This window comes from Mustelus asterias, chromosome 12 (assembly GCF_964213995.1).
Source record: "Mustelus asterias chromosome 12, sMusAst1.hap1.1, whole genome shotgun sequence".
NCBI classification, from domain to species: Eukaryota; Metazoa; Chordata; class Chondrichthyes; order Carcharhiniformes; family Triakidae; genus Mustelus; species Mustelus asterias.
This window is the reverse complement of record NC_135812.1, coordinates 80651589-80677391: the sequence shown is the minus strand read 5'-3', so window position 1 is coordinate 80677391 and position 25803 is coordinate 80651589. Positions and strand designations below refer to the sequence as shown.

Sequence of the window (25803 nt, the reverse complement as noted above, 5' to 3'; positions counted from 1 at the left end):
AACAACGGATGAATGAACACCACTCGACAAGCACCAGGCAAGACTGTTCTCTTTCTGTTGGGAGCACTTCAGCGGTCACGGGCATTCGGCCTCTGATATTCGGGTAAGCCTTCTCCAAGGCAGCCTTCACGACACACAACGGCGCAGAATCGCTGAGCAGAAACTGATAGCCAAGTTCCGCACACACGAGGACGGCCTCAACCGGGATATTGGGTTCATGTCACATTATTTGTAACCCCCACAGCTTGCCTGGACCTGCAGAGTTTCACTGGCTGTCTTGTCTGGAGACAATACACATCTTTTTAGCCTGTCTTGATGCTCTCTCCACTCACGTTGTTTGTATCTTAAAGACTTGATTAGCTGTAAGTATTCGCATTCCAACCATTATTCATGTAAATTGAGTCTGTGTCTTTATATCCCCTATTTGTGAACAGAATTCCCACTCACCTGAAGAAGGGGCTTGGAGCTCTGAAAGCTCGTGTGGCTTTTGCTACCAAATAAACCTGTTGGACTTTAACCTGGTGTTGATAAACTTCTTACTGTGTTTACCCCAGTCCAACGCCGGCATCTCCACATCATAAGGGCAATATGGCAGCTAGGGCAGTGGCATGCTCCTCCTGCCAGATGTGGGCAATTAGGGAGCAATATAGTCTCCCTGACAACTTTGTCTGCAGGAAGTGTGTCCAGTTGCAGCTCCTCACAGACCGCAATGTTTGGTTGGAGCAGCAGGTGGATGCACTGAGGAGCGTACAGGAGGCAGCGAGTGTGATAGACACTAGTTACAGTGAGGTTGTCACACCACAGGTTCAGACAGGTAGATGGGTGACCGCCAGGAGAGGCAGGCAGGTAGTTAGTGCAGGAGTCTCCTGTGCCTATTCCCCTTTCATGATGTGGAGATGCCGGCGTTGGACTGGGGTAAACACAGTAAGAACACAGCAGAAACACAGCAGAAACTGATAGCCAAGTTCCGCACACATGAGGACGGCCTAAACCGGGATGTTGGGTTTATGTCACACTATCAGTAACCCCCACAGCTTACCTCCTGGACTTGCTGGCTGTCCTGTCTGGAAACAATACACATCTCTTTAACCTGTGCTTAATGCTCCCTCCAGTCACATTGTCTGTATCTTTAAGACCTGGTTGGCTGTAGAGATTTGCATTCTAATCAGTATTCTGTAACTTGCTTTTGTGTTTCTGTGCCCTGTTTGAGAGCAGATTTCCACTCCATCTGACGAAGGAGCAGCGGTCTGAAAGCTAATGGTATTTGCTCCCAAATAAACCTGTTGGGCTTTAATCTGTTGTTAAAACTCTTACTGTGTATTCCCCTTTCAAACAGGTATATCGTTTTGGATACTGTAGAGGGGGATAGCCTGTCAGGGGGAGATACCAGCAGCAGCCAGGCCTGTGACACCACAGCTGGTTCTGCTGTGGGACAGGGTCGGGCAAAGAGCAAGCGAACAGTAGTAATAGGGGACTCATTAGTTCGAGGCACAGACAGGCGTTTCTGTGGCCGCAATCGAGACTACAGGATGGTGTGTTGCCTCCCTGGTGCCAGGGTCAAAGATGTCAGGACATTCTTAAGGGGGAGGGGGAGCAGCCAGAGGTCGTTGGACATATTGGTACCAATGACATAGGTAGGAAAAGGGATGAGGTCCTGAAATGTGAATATAGAAAGTTAGGCAGAAGGCTAAAGTGCAGGACCTCGAAGGTAGTAATTTCAGGACTACTACCGCTGCCATGTGCTAGTGAGTGTATGAATAGGAGGATTAGGCAGATGAATGCCTGGCTTGAGAGCTGGTGCGGGGGCAGGGATTTAGACTTTTGGATCACTGGGATCTTTTCTGGGGAAGGGCTGACCTTTTCAAGAGGGATGGATTACACCCGAACTGGAGGGGGACTAACATCCTGGCGGGGAGATTTGCTAGAGCCACTCGGGAGGGTTTAAACTAGTTTGGCAGGGGGGTGGGATCCAAAGCAGTAGGGAGATGAAAGAGAAGTGCGAGGACAGCGCAGAAGTTAAAGAGAGCACATTTAGTAGTAAAAGCAGTGTCAGTAATCCTAGTACCAGACAGATCAGGCAAAAGCAAGACAGAGAGCAAGAGGAATCCAGATTAAACTGCATTTATTTCAATGCAAGAGGCCTGACAGGGTTGTACTATAGGCCCTCAAATAGTTGGCGGGAAATTGAGCAAATATGTAAGGAGATTACAGATAGCTCCAAGAATAATAGGGTGGTAATAGTCGGAAATTTTAACTTTCCCAACATTGACTGGGACAGCCATAGTATTAAAGGGTTGGATGGAGAGAAATTTGTTGTGTATTCAGGAGGAATTTCTCATTCAGAATGTGGATGGCCTGACTAGAGAGGGGGCAAAACTTGACCTCCTCTTGGGAAATAAGGAAGGGCAGGTGACAGAATTGTTAGTGAGGGATCACTTTGGGACCAGTGACCATAATTCTATTGGTTTTAAGTTAGCTATGGAGAATGATAGGTCTGGCCCAAAATTCTATATAAAATTTTAAAATGGGGCAAGGCCAATTTTGATGGTATCAGGCAGGAACTTTCAAAAGTTAATTGGGGGGAGTCTGTGGGAAGGCAAAGGGACGTCTGGTAAGTGGCACGCTTTCAAAAGTGTGTTAACCAGGGTTCAGGGTAAACATATTCCTCTGAGAGTGAAGGGCAAGGCTGGCAGAAGTAGGGAACCCTGGATGACTCGGGATATTGAGGCCCTGGTCAAGAAGAAGAAAGAGGCAGATGACATACATAGGCAGCTGAGATCAAGTGAATCCCTTAAAGTATAGGGGGTGTAGGAGAAGAGTTAAGAGAGAAATCAGGAGGGCAAAAAGGGGTTGTTTTGGCAGATAAGGCAAAGGAGAATCCAAAGAGCTTTTACAAATACATAAAGGGCAAAAGAGTAACAAGGGATAGAGTAGGGCCTCTTAAGGATCAACAAGGTCATCTATGTGCGGATCCACAAGAGATGGGTGCGATCCTAAATGAATATTCCTCATCAGTATTTACTGTTGAGAAGACCATGGATGTTAGGGAACTTGGGGAAATAAATAGCGATGTCTTGAGGAGTGTACATATTACAGAGAAGTTGGTGCTGGAAGTCTTAAAGCGCATCAAGGTAGATAAATCTGGGGGACCTGATGAGGTATATCCCAGGACGTTGTGGGAGGCTCGGGAGGAAATGGCGGGTCCCCTTGCCGAGATATTTGAATCATCGATAGTCACGGGTAAGGTGCCTGAAGATTGGAGAGTGGCAAATATTGTGCCTTTGTTTAAAAAGGGCTGCAGGGAAAAGCCTGGGAACTACAGGCCAGTGAGTCTCACATCTGTGGTGGATAAACTGTTGGAAGGTATTTTGAGAGACAGGATCTACAGGCATTTAGAGATGCAAGGACTGATTAGGGACAGTCAGCATGGCTTTGTGAGTGGAAAATCATGTCTCACAAATTTGATTGAGTTTTTTGAAGGGGTAACCAAGAAAGTAGATGAGGGCAGTGCAGTTGATGTCATCTACATGGACTTTAGCAAGGCCTTTGGCAAGGTACCGCATGGTAGGTTGTTGCATAAGGTTAAATCTCACGGGATCCAGGGTGAGGTATCTAAATGGATACAAAAATTGGCTTCTTAACAGAAGCCGCAGGGTGGTTGCACAGAGTTGTTTTTCAAACTGGAGGCCTGTCCACCAGCGGTGTGCCTCAGGGATCAGTGCTGGGTCCACTGTTATTTGCCATTTACATTAATGATTTGGATGAGAATATAGAAAGCATGGTTAGTAAGTTTGCAGATGACACCAAGATTGGTGGCATAGTGGACAGTGAAGAAAGTTATCTCCAATTGCAACAGGATCATGATCAATTGGGCCAGTGGGCTGACGAATGGCAGATGGAGTTTAATTTAGACAAATGCGAGGTGATGCATTTTGGTAGATTAAACCAGGGCACGACTTACTCAGTTAATGGTAGGACGTTGGGGAGAGTTACAGAACAAAGATCTAGAGGTACATGTTCATAGCTCCTTGAAAATGGAATCACAGGTGGACGGAGTGGTGAAGGCGGCATTCGGCATGCTTGGTTTCATTGGTCAGAACATTGAATACAGGAGTTGGGACGTCTTGTTGAGGTTGTACAAGACATTGGTAAGGCCACACTTGGAATACCGTGTGCAGTTCTGATCACCCTATTATAGATAGGATATTATTAAACTAGAAAAAGGGGGGGGGGGAAGAAGAGAGAGAGAGAGAGAGAGAGATACAAAAGTGTCCAGAGGGGCAATGTTTTCATGGAGGGTGGTGAGTGTCTGGAACAAGCTTAAAATAGAAAGGGCGGCATGGACAAGTTGGGCCGAAGGGCCTGTTTCCATGCTGTAAACCTCTGACGTCAGGCAACATCAGAACTGAAGCTCAGGACAGCGATCATGAGAGCACACAATGACATGAGAAAGAAATTAAGGACATTTTAAGAAAAGTACCATAGGACTGTTTGACCCAGTTTGAACAGACAAAATTAAAAGCTATCTGGGCCTAATCTTGGAAAATGAGCCACTAAATAAGGCAAGCAGGAAGCATCTGGGATTCAGTGACATTTGAAAGACAGCATCTCAAACAGTGCAGCCCTCCCTCAGTATTGTCCTGGAGTGTCAACCTTGATTTTATGCTCAAATCATTAGGTTCTTGAATCTAGAATTTTCTGACCCAGAGGCAAAAGCACAACCAATTAAGCCAAGTTTCAACTAATTTAATTTCATCCAAGTTAAAAACTATTCAAGTCTAAATAGAAAAACAGGCTTACAAATTTAAGAATCAGCTAGAGAAGTTGAAATTACATTTCATTCCAATAAAGTCTTATGAGCAGAAAGGCACCAGAATTCAATGCGATTAAGTAAGGATGTGAAGAGAAATAATAAAGTAAGAATTAAGAAACAAGATTAAGTAAATTAAGAGGGAGGTTAGGGGGTTTCAGTAATGCAATACTATCAATGATTTTTTCTGAGAAACATATATGGCAAATGCTTTTCTTTTCTAAAGCTTTTAGAAATAGCCATTCAATGGAATATTAGAAGTACAAGCGTCTGTATTAACTCAGTACACCTTTACCATGTCAATGCAATGGTATTGCAATGCCCTCATAAATATTTAATCAGCAGACAAAATGAGAGTGACTCACTGGATAGGTTAATTAGTAACTCGAGGCAGTGCATGTTAGTTCAAACAATGCACTTCAAGTTAATAAAATTCAGCCCTTTTAAAAAGTAAAGGAGGAACCAAGGAGACATGGTAGATCAGACAGTGGCCCTTCACATCCTGCATCTGCGTTCAATCCAACCCCCACTGATGGGCTGAAAGCCTGCTCGGCTGGCAAGAAGGTTTCTATGCAGAATGCGTTGAGTGCAGTACAAAATTGTTCTATTTGACACGACTGGACAATCTCAGCGACAGCTTGGTGTCCCCGAGGTTGGGCTAATGCATGTTGGTAGGTCAGAATATTTACATGTGATATCTGGCCTGTATTTGATGATAACACTCTTCATTTTATCTTGGGCATGTGGCACCAGGGTGAGTGGCAAACAACTTGAATGACAGATTGTTGCTCTAATCCTGCACAAATCACTCGGTGACAGATGGTTGAAAACAGGACCGCAAACAGTGCAAAGTCACAACCAGGGACTCAAGAGAACATTCTTTAGCACAAAGGGAAATGGTCAAGGGACAGTTTGGAGGGGAAAGCCAAAGTGCACAATGCCCAATTTCCTTTGAGACATAAGGTGCACTCCAGCCTCAAAATTAAGTATCTAAGTTCCAAGGCCTCATCAGGTCATTTGCTACCAGGTTTCATTGGCGTGTTTGACCCTGCCATTTTTACTTTTGCGACCTATATTAAAATTACATCAGATTCTACCACAAGGTAGAAATCTACCACAAGGCCTTGACTTTAGCATATTCATTCGGCCTTCATCCACTTGTGATGAATGTCTCATACACTTTTAAATACCCAAAAGTTAAAATGGCAGAAGGCTGCAACATGTAATGAACATGTTGCTAAGTACTCTATTGCAATTGTATACCACTACAAGGAGAAAAATATTTTCTAATCTGTGTGCCTTGGCAACAGGTGCCAACACTAAAAACCCACAATGACACCTGATCACCACATATGCAGTGCTTGTGGCAGAACCTGCCCTTCATAACTGGTCCCTTCAATCATCTGCAAAATGTACTGTACAAAGATACCCGATCCCCAACAGATACGATTTGCTCCATGTCCAAGATCTTAAGTGGATCGAAGAACAATGAGAATGTCCAAAATACTCAGTCTACATTTTCACCTCTACCTTCCTTTTAACATTGAAATTTTCAGGATTTTGTGTTTGAAAATTTGAAGAAATAACAGATTCTTCTTGCTCTGTGAATAAAGTTCAACCTGCACAAACTAACAGCACTCACTCTTGAGCTCTGCACTTTTCTGTCACTCATTTCACTCTGGTATCAGTCAAAGGGAATCTGTGGCATCCAGCAATAGTAATGTCATCAGCAAGCCGGTGTAGATTTGATGGGCCGAATGACCTCGTTCTGCACTGTAGGGATTCTATGATGCTATGAAGTCAAATAGCCAATCACATTAGCTGTGTCAACTGTAACTCAGTTGGTAGCACCACCGATGGAATTAGGAAGTTGTGGGTTAAAGTCCCGCTCCAGGACTTGAGCAGAGAAATTAAATCTGACACTCCAGTGCTACACTGTCACAAGTGCTGTTTTTTGATGTAATGTTAAACCAAGGTTGCATCTGCCCTCTCAGGTGGGTGTAAAAGATCCCAAAGCATTATTTTGAAGGCTGGGGGCAAGTGTCCTGGCCAATATTTATCCCTTAATCCACATTACGAACAATAGTTTATCTGGTCATTATCTCTCAACTTTTCAAAGGAATTTGCTGTCAATGTGCTGTGGATCAGTGCTGGGCCCTCAACCTTTTACAATTTATATAAGTGACTTGGAACACTTTGTTGCTACATTTGCTGATGGTAGAAAGATAGGTTGGAAAGTAAGTTGTGAAGCAGACATAAGGAGACTACAAAGGTAGGTTAAGTGAATGGGCAAAGCTCTAGCTAATAGAGTATGTGAAATTGCCCATTTTGGCAGGAAGAATGAAAAATATATCTAAATTGTGAGATTGCATAGCTCAGAGATGGAGCACTGTCGAGCATTAGGTCTCCTTATTTAAGCAAGGATGTAACACACGAAGCATTTCAGCAAACATTTATGAGATTAAAAACTTGAATGAGCAACTTACAACCCGTACAGTGCAGAATGAGGGCATTGAGCCCATCAAGTCTGCATCAACCCTCCAACAAAGCATCTTACCCGGAGGAGACCCCACCCTACCCATGTAACCCCACGCACTTACCCCACTAATCCCCTTAATCTACACAACTTGGGACACCAAGAGGCAAGTTAGCATGGCCAATCCACCTAACCTACACATTTTTGGGTAGTTTTATAAGGAAAGGTTGTACAAGCTAGACGTGTAACCATTGCATTTTGGAAGAATAAGAAGTGGTTTGATTGAAACATCTAAGATCCTGAGGGGACTTGACAGGTTGGATATGGAAATGATGTTTCCTCTCATGGGTGAATCTCGAACTAGAGATTATTTAAAAATAATGGGTAAAAAGACTGAGGTGAGGAGAATATTTTTTCTGAGGGTAGTGAACTTTTGCAACTCTGCCTCAAAAGACGGTGGAAGCAGAGTTGTTGAACATTTTCAAGGTGGAAGAAGATAGATTCTTGATAAGCATGGGGATGAAAAGTTAGTCAGTGTGAGCAAGAATGTACAGTTGAAGTTACAATCAGATCAGATATGATCTTATCGAAAGGGAGAACAGGCTGAAAGGGCTCAGTGGCCTACTTCTGCTCCTAATTTGTATGATTGCGCATCCTATGTTATAACAGTGACTGCATTTCACATGTATGTAGTCGCTGTAACATGCTTTAAGATGTCCTCAGGTCATGAAAGGTACCATATAAATGCAGCCCCTTTTTGTTTACATTGAAAAATTCTCAGACAATAAAGCAGAAAGTAAAAGTTTATTATCCTTCACTTTTTTAGGCTATCTTGTGCGTGATGTACTAGCCTAAAGACATGTTAACTGTTCTTGGTGGCTCCTGTTCCTCTCCAAAATGATTAAAGATTGGGACAGGGCAGCATGATGGCACAGTGATTAGCACTGCTGCCTTACAGCACCAGCGACCCAGGTTCGATTCCCGGCTTGGGTCACTATCTGTGCGGAATCTGCATGTTCTCCCCGCGTCTGCGTGGGTTTCCTCCGGGTGCTCTAGTTTCCTCCTACAATCCGAAAGACTAGCTGGTTAGGTGCATTGGCCATGCTAAATTCTCCCTCAATGCACCCATACAGGCACCGGAGTGTGGGGGCTGGAGGATTTTCACAGGTTTTTAAAAATCATAATGGAAGAATTTGACATTACACAAATATAAAAATTTGTTTCGCAGCCAGAAAGTCATAGTTACTGCGACACAATCTTAGTGCAGTTACACTTCATTCAACAAGGCATAACTTTTTCCAGGATTTTTAGTGAGATTAACAACATAAGTAGAAGCTCATGTCAAATCTTGGAAATTCAACAGATCACTGACAGCAGATTTCCGCAAGTAACTGCACGTGTACGAACACCAGAGGTTTCTGCCCTTGCATAGTTGTAATGGTAGTGAGCACTAACAGTTTCACCATCATTATAAATCACAAAAAGCGGGTAAAGCCTCAACAGACTATCTTGTGCGTGATGTACCAGCCTTTAAATAAGATGTGTTAACTGTTCCTGGTGATTCCTGTTTAGAAAGCAACATAAGGAGATGCATTTTATGATCCATCCTCTTTCCCAAGGTCCTCTACGAAAACAGAACCAAACATTTTTCAAACTGTACCTGCAACAGGCAAATGCCCACAAGTATCAACCATATTATAATTGTGGGAACAATGAAAGTTTGAGGTGAATAAAATCTTGCTCTTGTTGCTTCACAATGGAAGCCAGAAACTACCTTTGTATGAGTTAGATGGTAAGGTATGCGAGAACAATTATGGGGACCCATAAGAAATTAAGTCACTAATTTTCCATACTGATACAAGCTAAAGCTAGGATTTTTTAAAATGGTTCAAATTAGTTTATGCAGCTACACACCGATGCAACCCAAAGGCTTAAGAGTTAGAACATTTATGCTCCCCCCCCCCCCCCCGCCCCTAACACCCCACACAAATACCTTTGATATTCTCTCATGATACACCCACAAACTGATAATGGTTGCATTGCATAGCAATAGCTAATTCTATGGCCCTCAGTCAATAGCATCTGACAGCAATGATTACATGTCTGAAGATTGTAGTAGTGTTCTTGGCATTTCCATTCAACATTATGGGAACAAAGTACACTTTGAGAGAGCATTGCTCATCAGGACACATTTCGGAAACTCAGACATATACTGTTCAATGCTGGGATGATCGGAATTGGAGGATGTACAAGAGGCTAGAGATGGAGAAATACAGAATTCCAGAAGGGTTGCAGGGCTAAAGTATGTTGTAGAGATAGCAAGTGACATGGTCACAAATGAGAATTTAAAACTTTAGGTGTTTATTGACTGGGATTCAAGCACCAGAATGAGCTAGACTCGGTTTAGGAGAGAGAACGAGGTCATTAAATCATTGCTGTTTTATTAGGGAGCAATGTTGTCCAGAAAGTATCCAATGGGTCATGCACTGAATTTGACTTTCAACTGGATCAATAAGCTTTCCTATATGGGATTCAGAAAGATCTTCCTGCAGTTAGGACGAGCAGATCAATTCACCAAGAAACCCGAATGAATTTGTCTCATGGCACTACTAACCAATCCCAGGTATTACCAGCCCACAATACCCAATGTTGTTAGTCTGGATAGAGCCGAGTGCTCATAACTTCCAATGAAAATGGAATTGTACTAAAGGAATAGGAGATGGCAAATGTAAACGTGCAAAAAATGTCAGGATATTACAGTTCAGTTGCGGGCAAACTCCTAGTGAATATAATACAGCATAAAGTTAGTGAACACTTGGAAAGATACCAGGATCATCAAGGTTATGTCAGATTTGACTGGATCTTTTCAGAGCAAAATGCACTATATAGATGAAGTATCGATGCTGTACGTATAGATTTCTGGAAGGATCTGACGAGATGCTTTTCACATATCAATATTCTTGATCATCTTTTCAACTAATAAGGGTTTGGCAAATTAGATTGCAGGTTTCTAAAACAAAGCAAAATCACTCAAGTTTGAAAAAAGCATAAGAAAGTTGGGTTAGATAAGTTGACAAATATATGCTGAGGAAACAGACAGATCTTTAATTCCCTCTTACTTAGGAAGCAATTGGAGTTTTACATTCAAACTTTGGTTTGGGGATTAATAATTCCAGAGTCAGCTTATCTAACTGACTTCAACTAACCAGTTTGGATCAAAATGAATTTTCTATCTCTTGATTAGGTTACTCTCCTGCTACTGAGTCAATTGTCTCTTTCTTACCAAAAGTTAAGGAAAGAGCCAGACCACAGGACATGCATAATTATAGTCAGTTACCAGCTGAGTAGAAAAACATTAATGGACAGTTATTTAGAAAGGCAGCATTACAAGGAAATTCAGTGCATGACCGCCAAAGTGTACTAATGGGTGAATATCACCTATAGTAGTGACCAGAGACAGATTAGAAGTGAAGATTACTCACAGCTTTAAATAGGCAGTCTATCAAATAGCTCTGCACGTGATTAGTAGTGTTCGGAGCAAGCAGAATCTCATACTCACAGTTGGCATGGCTGGATCACTCACTTTCTTTCCATGGGTCCCAACCATTGGCAACAGCATGAAGAAACTAATCAACTCAGCACTCCAAAGCTGTATTTAACATTGAACTTTGGATCTGGTTAAACTTGCCTTTCACACGAGGCTTTTCACATTTAGTGAAACTCTTAGCTTTTGGAGTGCTGAGTTGTTGAGTTTCTTCGTGTTGTCAGTAGTGCTGAGTTGATGAGTTTCTTTATGCTGTTGTTAGGTGTGCTGAGTTTCTTCATGTTGTTGTTAACGGTTGGGACCCAAGGAAAGAAAGTGAGTTATTCAGCCGTGCAAACAATAGTTAAGTATGGCCATAATTTAGCTTCTAAATTCTGACAATGTGATACCTTGTACTGGATACATAGAGCACTTACACCTATTAGGTGAATGTATTTCAACAAGTCATCTTCTGATTACAACAGAAATCAAGGAAGACTGCTACTTTTACCAAACAGTCACCCATGTCTCAAACATCCCCAACAAGTCAGTACAGAAGCAGTGTTCTCCTTTGCAACTTTTGACAAAGGAACCCACAAAAGCCTGTATTAACTATTTATTTGCTAGCATTCCGTTCAATAGCTGAACTTCACATCATTTGAGCATCACCAAAAAGTGATATATTTTCATTATGTATCGCGAAGGAAACCATTTGAGACAATTTAACACGGTACTGTTCCTACAATCGAGAAAGAAATGGTTAAAATGTTAATGAATTAGGAATTGAAACAGTTTACTCAAAGTCCAGAAACAATAAGAAATTTCTTAACTTGTCTGGATAAATCAATAAATGTCTTATTTCCAGTGTGTTGGGAAGTGCTCAGACCCAGGTCCTCAAGCAGGAGTTGTCTAGCACAGATTCTATCCTTTATTGTGAACACAAGGAGATTAGTACATAGGAGGAAGTTGAGCAAGATAATCAGCATGTAGCTAACACATGGAAGCCCGCCTTCTCAACCTTGCCCCTCGCCTGAGGTGTGGTGATTCTCAGGTTAAATCACCACCAGTCAGTTCTCCCCCTCAAAAGGGGAGCCCCAGCAGCCTATGTTAATCTGGGACTATGGCAACTTTACTTTTTAGAAGTTAATGTGTTCACTACTTTGTGTTGCTCTATAAAGACAAGTGTGCCTGATCAGAACTATTGCTTTGTACATTCACATGTATATGGAACTTCATGCTACTTCACCAAATATTTTCTCAATTTACCTTCAAAAACTTACACAAGCATGCATGTTGACACTTGCGAAAGACATGATTAACCATTTCCAATCCAGTACATTCTGCAATTATGCTATTACAGTCAAACACTAGGTCCTAAATACAAGATGCTTAAATGGTTTACAGAAGCGACCAACATCACTGCATGCACAAAGATAACATGTTAAAGATTCACTACAAGAGTTAAAGCACATATCTTAAAAGGGAAAGGAGTCAGTGTTTGTTTGACAGTCTGGGAGGAGGGGGAGGAAAGAGAGAGAGAGAGAGAGAGAGAGAGAAAGAAAGAGGAGGAGAAGGAGGAGGAGGTGCAAGTGGAAAGAGTCAAGTGCAAGGATAATAAAGTAGGGACAAATTAAAGTTTTGAAGATTGGTAGGATATGGAAATTAATATGCCTCAAGAATCTTTCCTGGAACTTTCTTGGTTATATCATTCTTTGTGTCGAATTAAGACCAGGCGAACTGTAAGGAGGAATGTACAGAATATATGTTGGAGTGGGCGCATAGGTGACAGATGCCATTCAGAGAAATGTGAATCTGTGCAATTTGAGAAACAGAATAGTGAAAAGGAATATACAATTAAATATGACAAAGCAGTGCAGCATCAGAGAGATCTGGAGGTGCAGATACTGATCTTCAAAGTGACGGGAACACAAGTAGAAAACAAAAATTACAAGGAAGAAATTTTAGGTTTCACACAGGGGCAGCTTTTTTTAAAAATGGGAATATTTTGAATTTGTACAAGATGGAGTTTTGCATGTGAAGAGAGACACAACCTGCTCATCCTTTCTTGAAATAGGTAGAATACAGCAGAAAAGAACAAACACTTAAAAAAGACTGGGGATGATCGAATAGAGGTCTTTAAAAGGCTGTCACATGGCAGACAGAAAGTGTTTCTACTTGCAGGGAAGAAGGTCATCAATATAAGTTAGTCACCAAGAAAGCAAATGGTGAATTAGGAAAAAAAAGGCATAAAGACAGGAGAAAAATAAAATTAACAGGTTAACAGAGTTATTTTTCCACAGGTGTTTTGAGGCATGGAATGCTTCATTACAGCCAGCTATTGGAGTAGAACTTTATCATTTAAAAGGTAGTGTGATCCATCAACTTTTACCTTTCAAATACACAAGGAATGGGAAGCGAGATCAAAGTTGACGAGAATTAGAAAGGAACAATGAAATTAGCCTTCTTCTGAGCTTTTCTGTAACTTTAACGATCTTGGAAAGAATTACCATTGCATCCTCCATCCAAGCTTGTAAATAAGGATTGCTAAAAAAGGAAAGGCTGACAAAAATCTCTCTTTCCAGGAGCTATTCAAGAGGTCTGAATTTTTTTCTCCAGTGAATACAGGTATTGGACCCCATAGCCAAGAAGCTTGGGACCAGTCATGTGCCAAATTTAGGGATTTTTCTGGTCCTAGGCCATATAAGATACAAAATAAAGCATGAAAAATTAACAAAAGGGTTTTATACCTACATTTGCATCTGATCTACATCTATTCAAAAAGGTTGAAGGCAAAAACAAAGAAGAAAAAAACAAGACACTTCCCATATACACTATTCCCTTCATGAGTCACACACAATGAGGAGTTTGACTTGAGGAAAAGTTGTGCAGCTTAGTCTATACTCATTTAGAGTTTAGAAGAGAGGGGATCTTATTGAAACGTAAAAGATTTTTAGGGGGCTTGACAAGGTAGATGCTGACAGAATGTTTCTTCTGGTGGGGAGATCTAGAACTAAGGGGCACATTTTAAAATAAGGGGTATCCCATTTAAGATGAGGATAGCAAAGAATTTCTTCCCAGAATTTCTTCTCTCAACTAGTGTGTACAATTCTTTTCCTCAGCGAGCAGTGGAGGCTGGGTCATTGAATATATTAAAGGCTGAGTTGGACAGATTTTTGATAACAGGGGAGTCAAGGACTTATGGGGGACATGCAGAAAATTGAAGTTTATTGCCACAATTAGATCACTCATGATCTTATGGGAGGTGGTCAGGTTCAAATGGCCTACTCCTATTTATGTTCTTAAACATTCATCATGCAGCAAGTGTTCCAATTTTAAACTATTCTATAATGGCTCTCAAATAATAGTTGCTGTACGCATAATTATTAGATTTATACTTTAAACCCCCTTTCATCCTGAAGTGATGTGACAGAGGTAGTTTTCATTACTAGATAACTTCCAGAAGAAAAAGTGAGTCATAGCATGAAATGTTAAAACCTATAATTAGCACATAAATAAAGCTAATTCCAATTAAACTCAGTAAACAATCATAATTGTGATCTGATAGATATTAGCACCCATTCACTAAGCAGATAAAGGGTTTAATTTTCAGCACACTATTTTATATTTCAAAATAATATATTAATGACTTAACACAAATACCTCAACATAATGAATTATCTTGAGGATGAAATATTTGCATAGACACAAGTCAGCAACAAATGACAATGAAATAAACAAACATCTTAGTGTTAGTTGAAAGCCACGTTTGTGTAGCAGGTGAGACAATGGGCGGGATTTTACGACCTCGCTCGGACGAGACAGGAAATTCTCACCTGAGGTCAACGGTGATTTCTGTTGTCAGACCCTCGCCCACGCCAATTCCGTGCCATGGTCGGGTTCCAGCCACTGACTTTGAACTCCACACCAGTACATCAATGTTCTGACACACAACTAAGAGTGCTACAATCTATGCCAAACCAACATACAATACTGAACCAATTATAGCGACATGATATAGTGCCAACTGTGATGGAAACTGAACAAGGGATAGATAACTCAAGGGCAGAAAAGTTGACATCTCAATAGAGGCCATATGCCACATTTACCATTCCACCTCCGCAAGAATTTACCGTGTCTGAAGACAGCAATTGCAGAGAAGTGGCCAAATTGGAGACCATATATTTTCAAACAATACATTACCACAAAAAATACTGGTGCCAAGTCAAATTATTGAAATTTTCTACCAAGTATTTGTGGACTAGCATCATCACAAGGACAAAAAAAGACAGCCTTGCACCATATTCGTGGGGTGAATAGAAATGGGCAACAAACATAACCTCACTAGCCCTACCCACATCTTCAGATCAACAAAAACAGCTGTGAATTGAAAACTAGGTCAACAGCTTCCATTTTTGTTCATAATTAAAGCAAGGTTTTTGCAATCCAGACTTATGCAGTGTGAACTTTAGTTTATGTTCAAGTGGACTCGTCCCTGCTCATACAACCCTGATTGACTCAGAATTCCCTCAATCCTAACATTAGGGCAAAGCCTTCAGCCACCTTACCAGTTGACTCCAAGTCTCTTCCTAAATTCCTTCATCAGCAACCGGAAAATCCTCTATAAAACCTGCCTAGTGAACGACACTTTTTGTCACCTCTCCTCTGACTTGGTTGTGGTCTCGTGCCGAATTGAATCTCAGACATTTTGAGACATTAGACCGCACTACATCAAATCAAATGGGCTTATTCTCTTCCCCAAACAGCAACGGAGGTTGCACATATACAAGGCTGAGTAATTAGGCAGGTTTTTGGTTGACAAAGAACTCAAAAGGTAATGGGGAACAGGAAAGAAAACTATGATCTTAGTGAATGGCAGAGCAGGCTCGACGGGCTGAGTGGCATTCTCCTGTACCCATTTCTTATGATCTTGTATGCCTTTGACATATCCTAAAATGCTTCCAATTACTTTTGTGTTCAAAAACATTCATGCCTGCAGTTGAAATCCCAAGAACGCTTACGGCATGACAATTTGTTTGCTTCATTTGGTGCCATTGGTTTAGGGATGAAAGTTAGCCAAAAGACCAAGTCGTCTGAAGATCTCTGACGTCCCCTTGAACTGGCAGATTGGGCCCAAATATTTAATACAACAGACAGCAAATAAATACATAATGAAAAATACTCTAACTTAGCTATTCATATCCAGAACAAGCAAAAACAACAATGAACACATTACCTACCTCCCCACAATGTGTTAACTCAATGTTACAATTAATTGCACGGCTCTCACCTGAAGATTTTCCCTGCCAGGTTGATCCTACTTAATACAAAGCTGAAAAAAATAAATTGCTTTATCGAGAACTTCTATCTCCCTACAAATCAATCTACATCCAACAACATGATCCAAAAATTCTGTTCACATTTTGACCTCTGACAAATATCACAGCAGCAGCCGAGACAATCCACAAAATTCTAAAAGTCAGGATCCAGTTCCGCATCTTAGCCAAAAGCTTATCAGTTCGTTCTTAGGCCTCTGTATCTAGTTTCACCGAAATAGGCCATTATATTTTAAGTTGCATTGTTCACAGAGAGACTGATGTGTGAAAACATTAACTCTGCCCACTTTCAGTGGCAGAGGTGATTATTTTCCCTGATTGTTTCAGTCTGCTACATGATAACCTTTCGGTAAATAGCTTGGTGAAAAGACTTATGTTGCAATTTTACTGATTTTAGTTAGCTGCAGTATACCTACTGAACAAGTTAACAAGTGTTATAAGCTACAAAAAAAATAGAAACTCTGGAGAATCTAATTTTAGGCTGGGCTGTAAAGAATTTTGTTAAATCAATGCCCTAAAATGTGTGCAATCGTCTATAGTGACAACTAATTATAGCCTTAAACCTTGCTCTATATGGATACATTTCACCCCTTGACATTCAATGGCATTACCATCAAGCACAAGTCAGGAGTGTGATGGAATACTCTCCACTTGCCTGGACGAATGCATCTCCAACAACATTCAAGGAGCTCAACACCATCCCGGACACAGCAGCCTGCTTGATTTGCATGCCATCCACAAAAATTCACTTCCTCCACCACAGACACAACACTGTACCATCTACAAGACGCACTGCAGGAACTCACCAAGCCTCCTTGGGCAGCACCTTCCAAACCCATGATAACTACTATCTATTAGGACAAGGGCAGAAGACACATGGGAGTATCACCTCCTGGATGTGCCCCTGCAAGCCACAAACCATCTTGACTTGGAATTATATTACGAAGTCTCACAACACCAGGTTAAAGTTCAACAGATTTATTTGGAATCACGAGCTTTCGGAGCGCTGCTCCTTCACTTCTTACTGTGCCCACCCCAGTCCAACACTAGCATCTCCACATCATGGAATTATATTGTCATTCCTTCACTGTCACTAGGTCAAAATCCTGGAACCCCTCCCTAACAGCACTGTGGATGTACCTACTCCATAGGCCGCAACGCTTCAAGGCTGCAGTTCACCACCATCTCTCAAGAGGAATTAAGGATGGGAAGTAAATGGTCACTTAGCCAGTGATGTCCACATTCCATGAATAAATTGATTAATAAAAAAAGTAAAAATCAACTTAATTACATGTAAGTGAGATAAACACTAACTCAGGAAGTCTTACATGGAGTAACCTAACAGTAAAAGTTGGCATCCCACTGTGCATTCTCTATATATACCAAACTAGATCTAGAAGGTAAACAGGTAATCTTGCAGTGGAGCAATCTTTATTGATAGTGTAATTCTTAGCACAATCAGATTGTTCAGTAAGTGTTGTTCAATTGCAGAATCACATTTAATATTGGACACTATGTTCTGAGTTTTGCAAGCACAGACAGGTTGAATATAATCAGTACTCTCTGCCTGTTACGAACAGCTGAAATTCATATACCACATTACTCAATTGTGGACATAACGCCTTGTTGATTTGACTTTGCTTTGGCTCAACCTATTTAAGATTATCAGTCTGGCTTGCAATGTGGTTTACTTAACAGTGCTAGAAGCAGGGAGTTCTGTTCCGTCCAAACAGAAAGCGCATGTCCAGGTATTGCACCTTTTTCAATAAAAGAAAAGTTTGGGGGACAAAGTTCCCTGGTGCATTCCCCATGGGAACTCCTCAATCAGAATCCACTTGTCAACTAATCAGCATTTTTCCTAATACATGATAAATGGTTGCTCCCTCTGAAGCTATATTTTCTTGCGTGTGTCCTTATGAGTGCAAGACAAAAAGCTTCATTTTTCAGTAATACTCTACCTCTATACTAGCAAGCAACTACAAACAGTTTTGCCTAGTAATATTCTAAACAACAGAAAAATTAGCATCCTGAACACATGGAACTTCCTTACAAATAGATTCCAGCATTTCTCCAACAACTGATGTTAGACTAGCTGTTCCTCTTCCTTTTTTGAAAGCAGTGTAACATTTGCCAACTTCCAATCTAATGGGATCATTTTCGAATCCAAGGAATTTGGAAAATCAGAGTTAGCACATCCACCATAAGAAATAGGAACAGGAGTAGACAATTCAGCCCTTAGAGCCTGCTCCACCATTTAATAAGATCATGGCTGATCTAACACTCACTTAAGTCCACTTTCCTGCCTTATCTCCGTAACCCTTAATTCCCCTACTGATTAAAAACTTATCAATCTCAGTCTTAAGAATTTTCAAGGACTCGGCCTCCACTGCTTGCTGGGGCAAAGAATTCCAAAGTTTCGCCACTCAGAATAAATTCTTCCTCAAATCTGTCTTAATAGTCTTATTCTGCGACTATGCCCTCTGGAAACATCCCCCCCAACATTTACCCTGCCTCATCCCCAAGAATCTTATAACCTTAGAATCCCTACAGGGTCTGCACTGATTCGCCAAAAGGAGCATCTTACCCAGGTCCACCCTCCCCCTGCTCTATCCCTGTAACCCCGCACATTTATTATGGCTAATCCACCTAACCTACACATCTTTGGACTGTGGGAAGAAACTGGAGCACCCAGAAGAAACCCACGCAGACATGGTAAGAACGTGTAAACGCCACACAGCCCAAGGCCAGAATTAAACCTTGGGCCCTGGCACTGAGACAGCAGTGCTAACCACTGTGCCAACCGTATACATTTCAATTATATCACCTCTGATTCTTCTGAACTTCAAGGAGTACAAACCCAACTTGTTTAATCTTTCCTCATGCGGCAACCCTTCCATGCCAGGATCATCCTAGTAAACCTGCGCTGTACTGTCTCCAATGATAATACCTTTCATCTTAAATAAAGGGGGCTAAAACCATACACAGTATTCTAAAGTGGTTTCACTAGTAGTACCTTGTGCAGTTGCAGCAATACCTCTTTATTTTTATACTTCAGCCCCCTTGAAATAAAACCAGCATTCAATTTGCTTTTTCTATTACCTTCTGCACCTGTATGCTAGCTTTCTGGGTTTCATGAACAAGGACCCTAAACTTCCTTTGTGTTGCAGCTTTCGGCAGTCTCTCTCCATTTAAATAATAATCCACCTTGTTTCTTCCAAAATGAACAATCTCATTCTCCCCAACACTGAATTCCATTTGCCAGTTTTCTGTCCACTCACTTAACTAGTCAATATCACTAACAATTTATATCCTCCTTACACTTTGCCTTCCCTCCTACCTTTATATCATCCACAAATTTGACCACAGTACACTGTTCCTTCCTCCAAATCATCAATATATATTGTGAAGAGTTACAGTCCGAACACTGATCTCTGTGGCACTCCACTGGTTACTGCCCTGCAACTGCTTTTCATTACTCGCTGCTTCCTGTTAACTCGCCTATCCCAATAAAAACCTTATTTTCCCTGAGTACTGATGCCTTGGCCCCATGAATCGAAACCCTTTTTCCCCCACACCATGCTTTGAGTTCTGCATTTGATTCTCTAATCTCTTGACCCCATGCCAATCGGCATGTAGCTGCGGTAACAATGTAGAGATGATTAGCTTTGGTGGTCTGCTTTTTAATTTGGACCCAACTCCCCAAATTCGCTTAGCAGAATATCACTATGTCATTGATTTCTATGTGGACCATGACAACTGGATCTTCCTCCTCCTACACAAAGTTCCTCTCCAGCTGTGAGGAGATGTCCTTAAACCTGGCAATGGGCAGACAACACAACCTTCAAAAATTGCTGTCATGGCTGCAAAGAACAGCATCTCTCTCCCTGACTATACCGTCTTCTATCACAACCACATTTCTCTTCACTCCCCCTATTTGAAACGCATTCTTCACCATGGTCCCATGGCCAGTCCAGTCATCCACCTTGCAGTCCTGCTCCTCATCCACACAGATAGCAAGCACCTCGTACCTTTAGTGTAGGAGGGGCCTCAGCCCCTCCCCTGACTTTGTTGGACAAAGTCAGGGGAGGGGCTGAGGCCCCTCCTACACTAAAGGCTGATTGCCCAAACCTGCCTTACTTGCAGTCATACCCTTCTGTCTCTGACGATAGACCAACTCTAAAGTTCTGCCAAACTTAAAGGGTGTGACTGCCCCCTGGAACAAGTGTCCAGGTAACCCTCCTGATACCCCACAATTTCCACTACTCCGACTCTAGCTCATCAACACCAAGCCAAAGTTGTCTAAGTCACAGACATTACTGCAGATACAGTGCCTGGGTTTGTGATGCATCACAACATCAAGTTAAAGTCCAACAGGACTTTAACCTGGTGTTGAGAGACTTCTTACTGTGCTTACCCCAGTCCAACACCAGCATCTCCACATCACTGTGGTGCATGCCACAGACACCCAGATGCTGTAGCCACAGCACATCACCAGCCTTGCCATTTCTGTCCAAACTTGGTTAATAATTTACACATTTAAAGTAATACTGGTTGCCTCACCTAGCTTGGAGACAAAAGCAGGACTTACTAACCACTGGAGGCTGAAAAAGTAAAAAAAGGAGCACCTCTCTGCCCCATACACCAAATTCCCACCTGAACTGAATTTCCAATTACATACTCTGTCTGCATTTCACTCCAGCATAGTCCCCTCTCCGAATTCAGAAAAGTAATTTATATTCATCTTTTCTGCATATCTATGGAATAAAGAACATAACTCTCTTCCTTCACTCTTCCCAAACAATGTCAAGAATTTCATAGTGGGAGGTTCTCAAAAACTTTGAATAGAAAATATCACACCTGCAATGGTTAATTGGTGATATTAGTTCATAAATTTGAATTATTACCAACTCAAGTACCCACTTCACCTTTCATTTATGTTCTGTATCAGACCAATTAAGGCACAAACACATTGATGGAGCCAGACTGCTTTTATTAAAATTGATTGTTTATATTGCTCTGAATTCCTATAGGTACAATGACATTTTACACATTTTCAATTTTTATTCAAACTGTACATATATTATTGATTCATGAACAAATGCAGAGGGTTTACATTTGACATTTTTAATTCAAAAAAGATTTAAAATATTTTTCCTCTGGAACTCATACTTAACCATTGTAGTATTTTAAATTCCATCTTATTTTCATTGAACTGTATTTAATTTTCAAGTTAATCCATGTATTCCTGCCCAGAATTGATATCTATAATGGACAATGTACTACCATTAACTTTTCAATTAACTTCTACTCAAATCAGATTTGGACAGTATCATAGGAGCAGACATCAATACAATTTTGATCACAGGAGAGACGTACTTGCATTGGAGGCAGTTCAGCAAAGTTTCACCATGTTGATTTCAGGGATGAAGGAGTTATGAGAAAAAGTTGAGAAAGTTGGGCCTATTCTCAGTGAAGTCTGGGAGAATGAAGGGTGACCTTAGTGAAACAGAAAAGATTCTGAGAGGGCTTTATAAAGTAGATGCTGAGAGAATGTTTCCCCTTGTAGGGGATTTAGAACTAAGGGACAGAGTTTCAGAATGAGGAGTTTCCTATTCAAGACAGATGAGGAAGAATTTCTTCTCGGAAGGTCATTAATCTTTGGAATTCTGTACTCCACAGAGCTGTGGAAACCAAGTAATTTAATACATTAAAGATTTAGATAGACATGTTTTTGAACTTGTGTTACGAGGAACAGGCAGTAAAGTGGGGCTGAGGCTAAAATCAGATTAGCCATAATCGTCATGAGCATGTTTGAAGGGCCAAATGGCCTTCTGCTCTTATTTCTTATATTCTAGGTTTAAAATTTAATCCAGTCAATGGGATACAAAAGGGAGAATGCCAAACACAAATTTTCAATGTATTCATTACCATGTACGGAATATCAAAATGGGACAGATTCTTAAAGTACTGGTATATTTTATGCTCACAACTTAACAAAATGCAAGGATTGTTGCGTTACAGAAACTCTTAAAAACCGTATGTGCTGCATGAAGGTCCTCAACTGCAAAATCTCTATCTTCAAAGAAAAGGATTCAGCCAAGACCCAAGGTGTCACTATAAAAAGGAAATTCTTGGTAGGTAATTTACTTTTAAAAATAAATTCAAACACATTAAAATCATAATACTTTTAGCTACCTTCATAACACAGAGCTTGGTTTTAATAATGACAACAAGTATGGCCTAATTAAACACAATTTTAAATTAAAGCAAAATACTGCAGATGCTGGAATCTGAAACAAAAACAGAAAATGCTGGAAAAGCTCAGCAGGTCTGACAGCATCTGTCGGGAGAGAATAGAGCCAATGTTTCGAATCCGAGACTCAAAATGCTGGTTCTATAATTTTAGATTGTATTTTATATCTGTGGAGAGAAGCAATTAACATTTCAGGTCAATTCCCTTTCTTCAGAACTTTCTAACAAAAGGACTTTCACCCAAAATGTTAACTCTAGTTCTCTACAGGTGCTGCCTGACTTGATTATTTCTAACATGTTTATATTTCAGATTTCCTGCATCTGCCACATTCTGCTTACTTCATCTTTTTAAGGTAGGGACTCCTTGTTGGATTACAGTTGCATAGCCACCATTTACTGTTTGCATCTCATCCAATTGCTTTTGCCCCAATGGTGAGTATTGGAAACAATTTTGATCAAAGTTCAATCACCAAACCTACACCTGCAGCTGGCGATGATAATTTGGAGTCCTGGCCAAATTTCCTTTCTATAATTCAAGAGTTTTTGAGGCATATTGCAATAAACCAACCCGAGAGATCAACTTGGACACTAAACTTAGAACATTCCGAATTCCAACTAAACTGCTCACTGATCCACCAAAATATTACACACAATTTCTATTCACACAAAATCCCTGAACAGAAAAAGTGTTTTATAGTGCATTCAAGTCGGTGGGGATCAATTTCTGGAAAATAACTTTAGATTTCATTTAAAAAAGTGACATGTTTGCTCTGTTTTTTCTGAAGACTTGTGCCCATGTACTGTTTTTGTACCAAACACTGATTAAATTTCTGTACAGGAAACAGTCAATAACTTCCTTAAACCTCTTTGTTTACTAAATTATTGTAAGAAAGTGACTTGGTTTCAGGAAATCCTAATAGCTTATTTGGATTTTTGGCAGGTGATTACACAAAACATTTAATTATAAACATACAACTATTACTACTAAATGTTACTTACAAAATATAGCAAAAGTTTATTTTTTAAAATAAGGATTATACAATCTCAATGCAAAATTGGGGGTCGCAGGAATTTCCTGAACACTTCCCACACAGGGCAATCTCGATGACGTTTCTAAAATTGATTGGTGCCAATTGCACGTTGTTGCCGAATGCAAGTTGCGGCAAACATCACAAAAATATCGTCTTAATAATCTATTCTATGCAAGGCGTTAAAAAAAAATCAAAAGATGAGTATTCAAATATATACATGTTTCTGTAGCACCTACTAAACAGCTCTGGTGCATAACAGACAAGTCCTATCCATGTATATTTTAACCGTACTACGTTTTTTGTAATTGTATGCGCCAAAGATTACAAGCAAATAAGTAAACGTTTCAAAAACGTAAAAATCTTTTGACCCTCAATAAAAACGGATTAAAATCCGCCGCATATATTTTAAATCATGTATATTATAATAAAAAAACATTCATAGCTGGAACAAGCCACTACACCGCAGCTGTTGTCAAAGGCAAATTCCACATCCGAAGTCATCAGGATGATGAAGTACAGTAGAACTGCATGGAGAGGGAGAGGGGGGGAAACGTGGGCAGCGGTCCAAAAATGCCAGCGCTTTGGCACCACAACACAAGCCAGTCAACACTGAAGCTCAAGACTACGCATAAAAAACATAAATACAATTACTCGTGAGCTACTAGGAATGTACAGGCATTTCAGTAAATTGCATTCTGTACGGGAGAAATAAAATGCATTTCCAATGTGAAACAAGTACTGAAAAATGTTGTAGACTTTAATTCCACCTTGTAGTGGCTTGTCAATTTACAAACAAGTTACCGCATCTCATTGCGGTGCTGCTGTCATTGGATCTAAATTGCACAGGGACCGAAAAGCTCGGTTTTCCATCAGTCGATTTCAAATCCTACTCTCGCGGACTGAACGATCCTCAGGTCCCGCTTTGTGAAGGGAGGCTAAACTCCAACCGAAGCTTGCCTTCCACCGACCGATCGGCTGAAAACCAGCGCACAGAGCATTTGGCCATTTCATGCCGCTGACAGCTCCAACATTTTTTTTTTTAAATCCTGCAATTCAATCCATCTCTACACATTCAAACCCGCCTTGTCCTACAAGATAGAACCTGCGCCACTCTACAAAAATAAAAAGGCATAAAAACGCAAAATCATCTGGCTTACCTTTTAATTTCTTCCTGAGGCTCTTTGGCAGCTTTAAACTCGGGTTCTCTGGAAAGGTCAGGGGTGAAGGGGGGGGGGGGGGGGAGAGAAAGAAGAGAAAAGCCTTTTTTTTAAAGACCCATAAATTTGGCAAGACTCTGAAAACACGCAGAGAGCGGCTGACAGCTGCGGTCAGGATGGCGACGGGAAGCAGCGGCGGGTTGTACACAAACACACGGGTAAAGGAAGCAGCAGCAGCGTCGCTCGCCTCCCTCCCTACCAACAGCAGCCCCTAGACAGCGCAGCGCACACACAGACACCCTTAGCAACCGCACCACCAACAATTACAAACCTCATCAATTTAAAGTGCAAATAGAAGGGGGAAAATATCCAAGAGCGAGGGGAAGGGGAGGGGGGGAAACAAAAAAAAACAACGTTAAGAGTAGAGTGGTGGTGCTGTTGGGAAGAGGGGAAGGAAGGGGAGGGGGGAGGGAAGGGAAAAGTTGAGCTACTTTCTCTCCGCTCTCGCCGTCAGTGAATTGTCGGTAACGGTGCTGCAGCAGCCATTTTGTTCTAACTGAGAAGGCTAATCGCGCTGAGGAAACGACCCCTGACCCTTGTCTGGCTGACATGTGATCACAACCAAACACCGACCTAGCCTCCTCCTCCCCCCCCCCTTCCGCGCGCCAAACCGTCCCGCCTCCCCCCCGTTGCCTTGGCAACCGCTCCCACCTATCGCTCCAGCGCCAGTGCGTCACGTGATCGCCACTCCGACACCGCCTCCCCCCAAAAAACAATTTCAAAGAAAACGGTTCTCCGCTCGGCTCCGGGTTCAGACGCCCGGCTGCGGGAGATGTTTCATTCAGACCACCCCCCCCCCCCGTTAACCGCGGAGAGAGAAAATAAAGCCACCAGGTAAACAGTCGAGGAAGAAAAATTGATGTTTATTAATAAATAGCTCGTGAAACACAAAACACATCGCTTTTTGGGGAAGCCCGCCTCAAAACAAAAACACAGCCACCAGCCGAGGGAGAAAAAATGTTTTAAAATAAATAATAATGAAACTTGTGAAAATAAAACACCGCTCTCTGGGAGGCCCGCCTCAAATTCACTCCAGATCCAACCAGGCCGCTCCGAGCCACGTGACCAGGTTCCGATCCTGCCTGGTTGCCCTGGTAACTGGTCCACCCAATCCGCTATAAAAGCCCAACCACAAATAAGCCTGTCCTCAACATATACAAA

General features: G+C 41.4%; 1 protein-coding gene across 9 annotated transcripts in view; it reads right to left on the bottom strand.

Annotated features, from left to right (window-relative positions):
* The window catches only part of tnrc6c1 (trinucleotide repeat containing adaptor 6C1), a 175764-nt gene extending 150628 nt beyond the window's left edge, over positions 1-25136 (bottom strand). For 8 of the 9 annotated variants that reach the window (XM_078225501.1, XM_078225506.1, XM_078225503.1 and 5 more), the window contains exons 1-2: positions 24914-25136; positions 24583-24630 (exon numbers count right to left, since the gene is read on the bottom strand). In XM_078225501.1, coding sequence (XP_078081627.1) covers positions 24583-24630; positions 24914-24918 — 53 coding nt within the window. In that variant the 5' untranslated portion in view covers positions 24919-25136. The remainder of the gene's footprint in view (positions 1-24582; positions 24631-24913) is intronic. The other variant, XM_078225505.1, reaches the window with a different exon arrangement.
* Between the last annotated feature and the right edge of the window lie 667 nt (positions 25137-25803).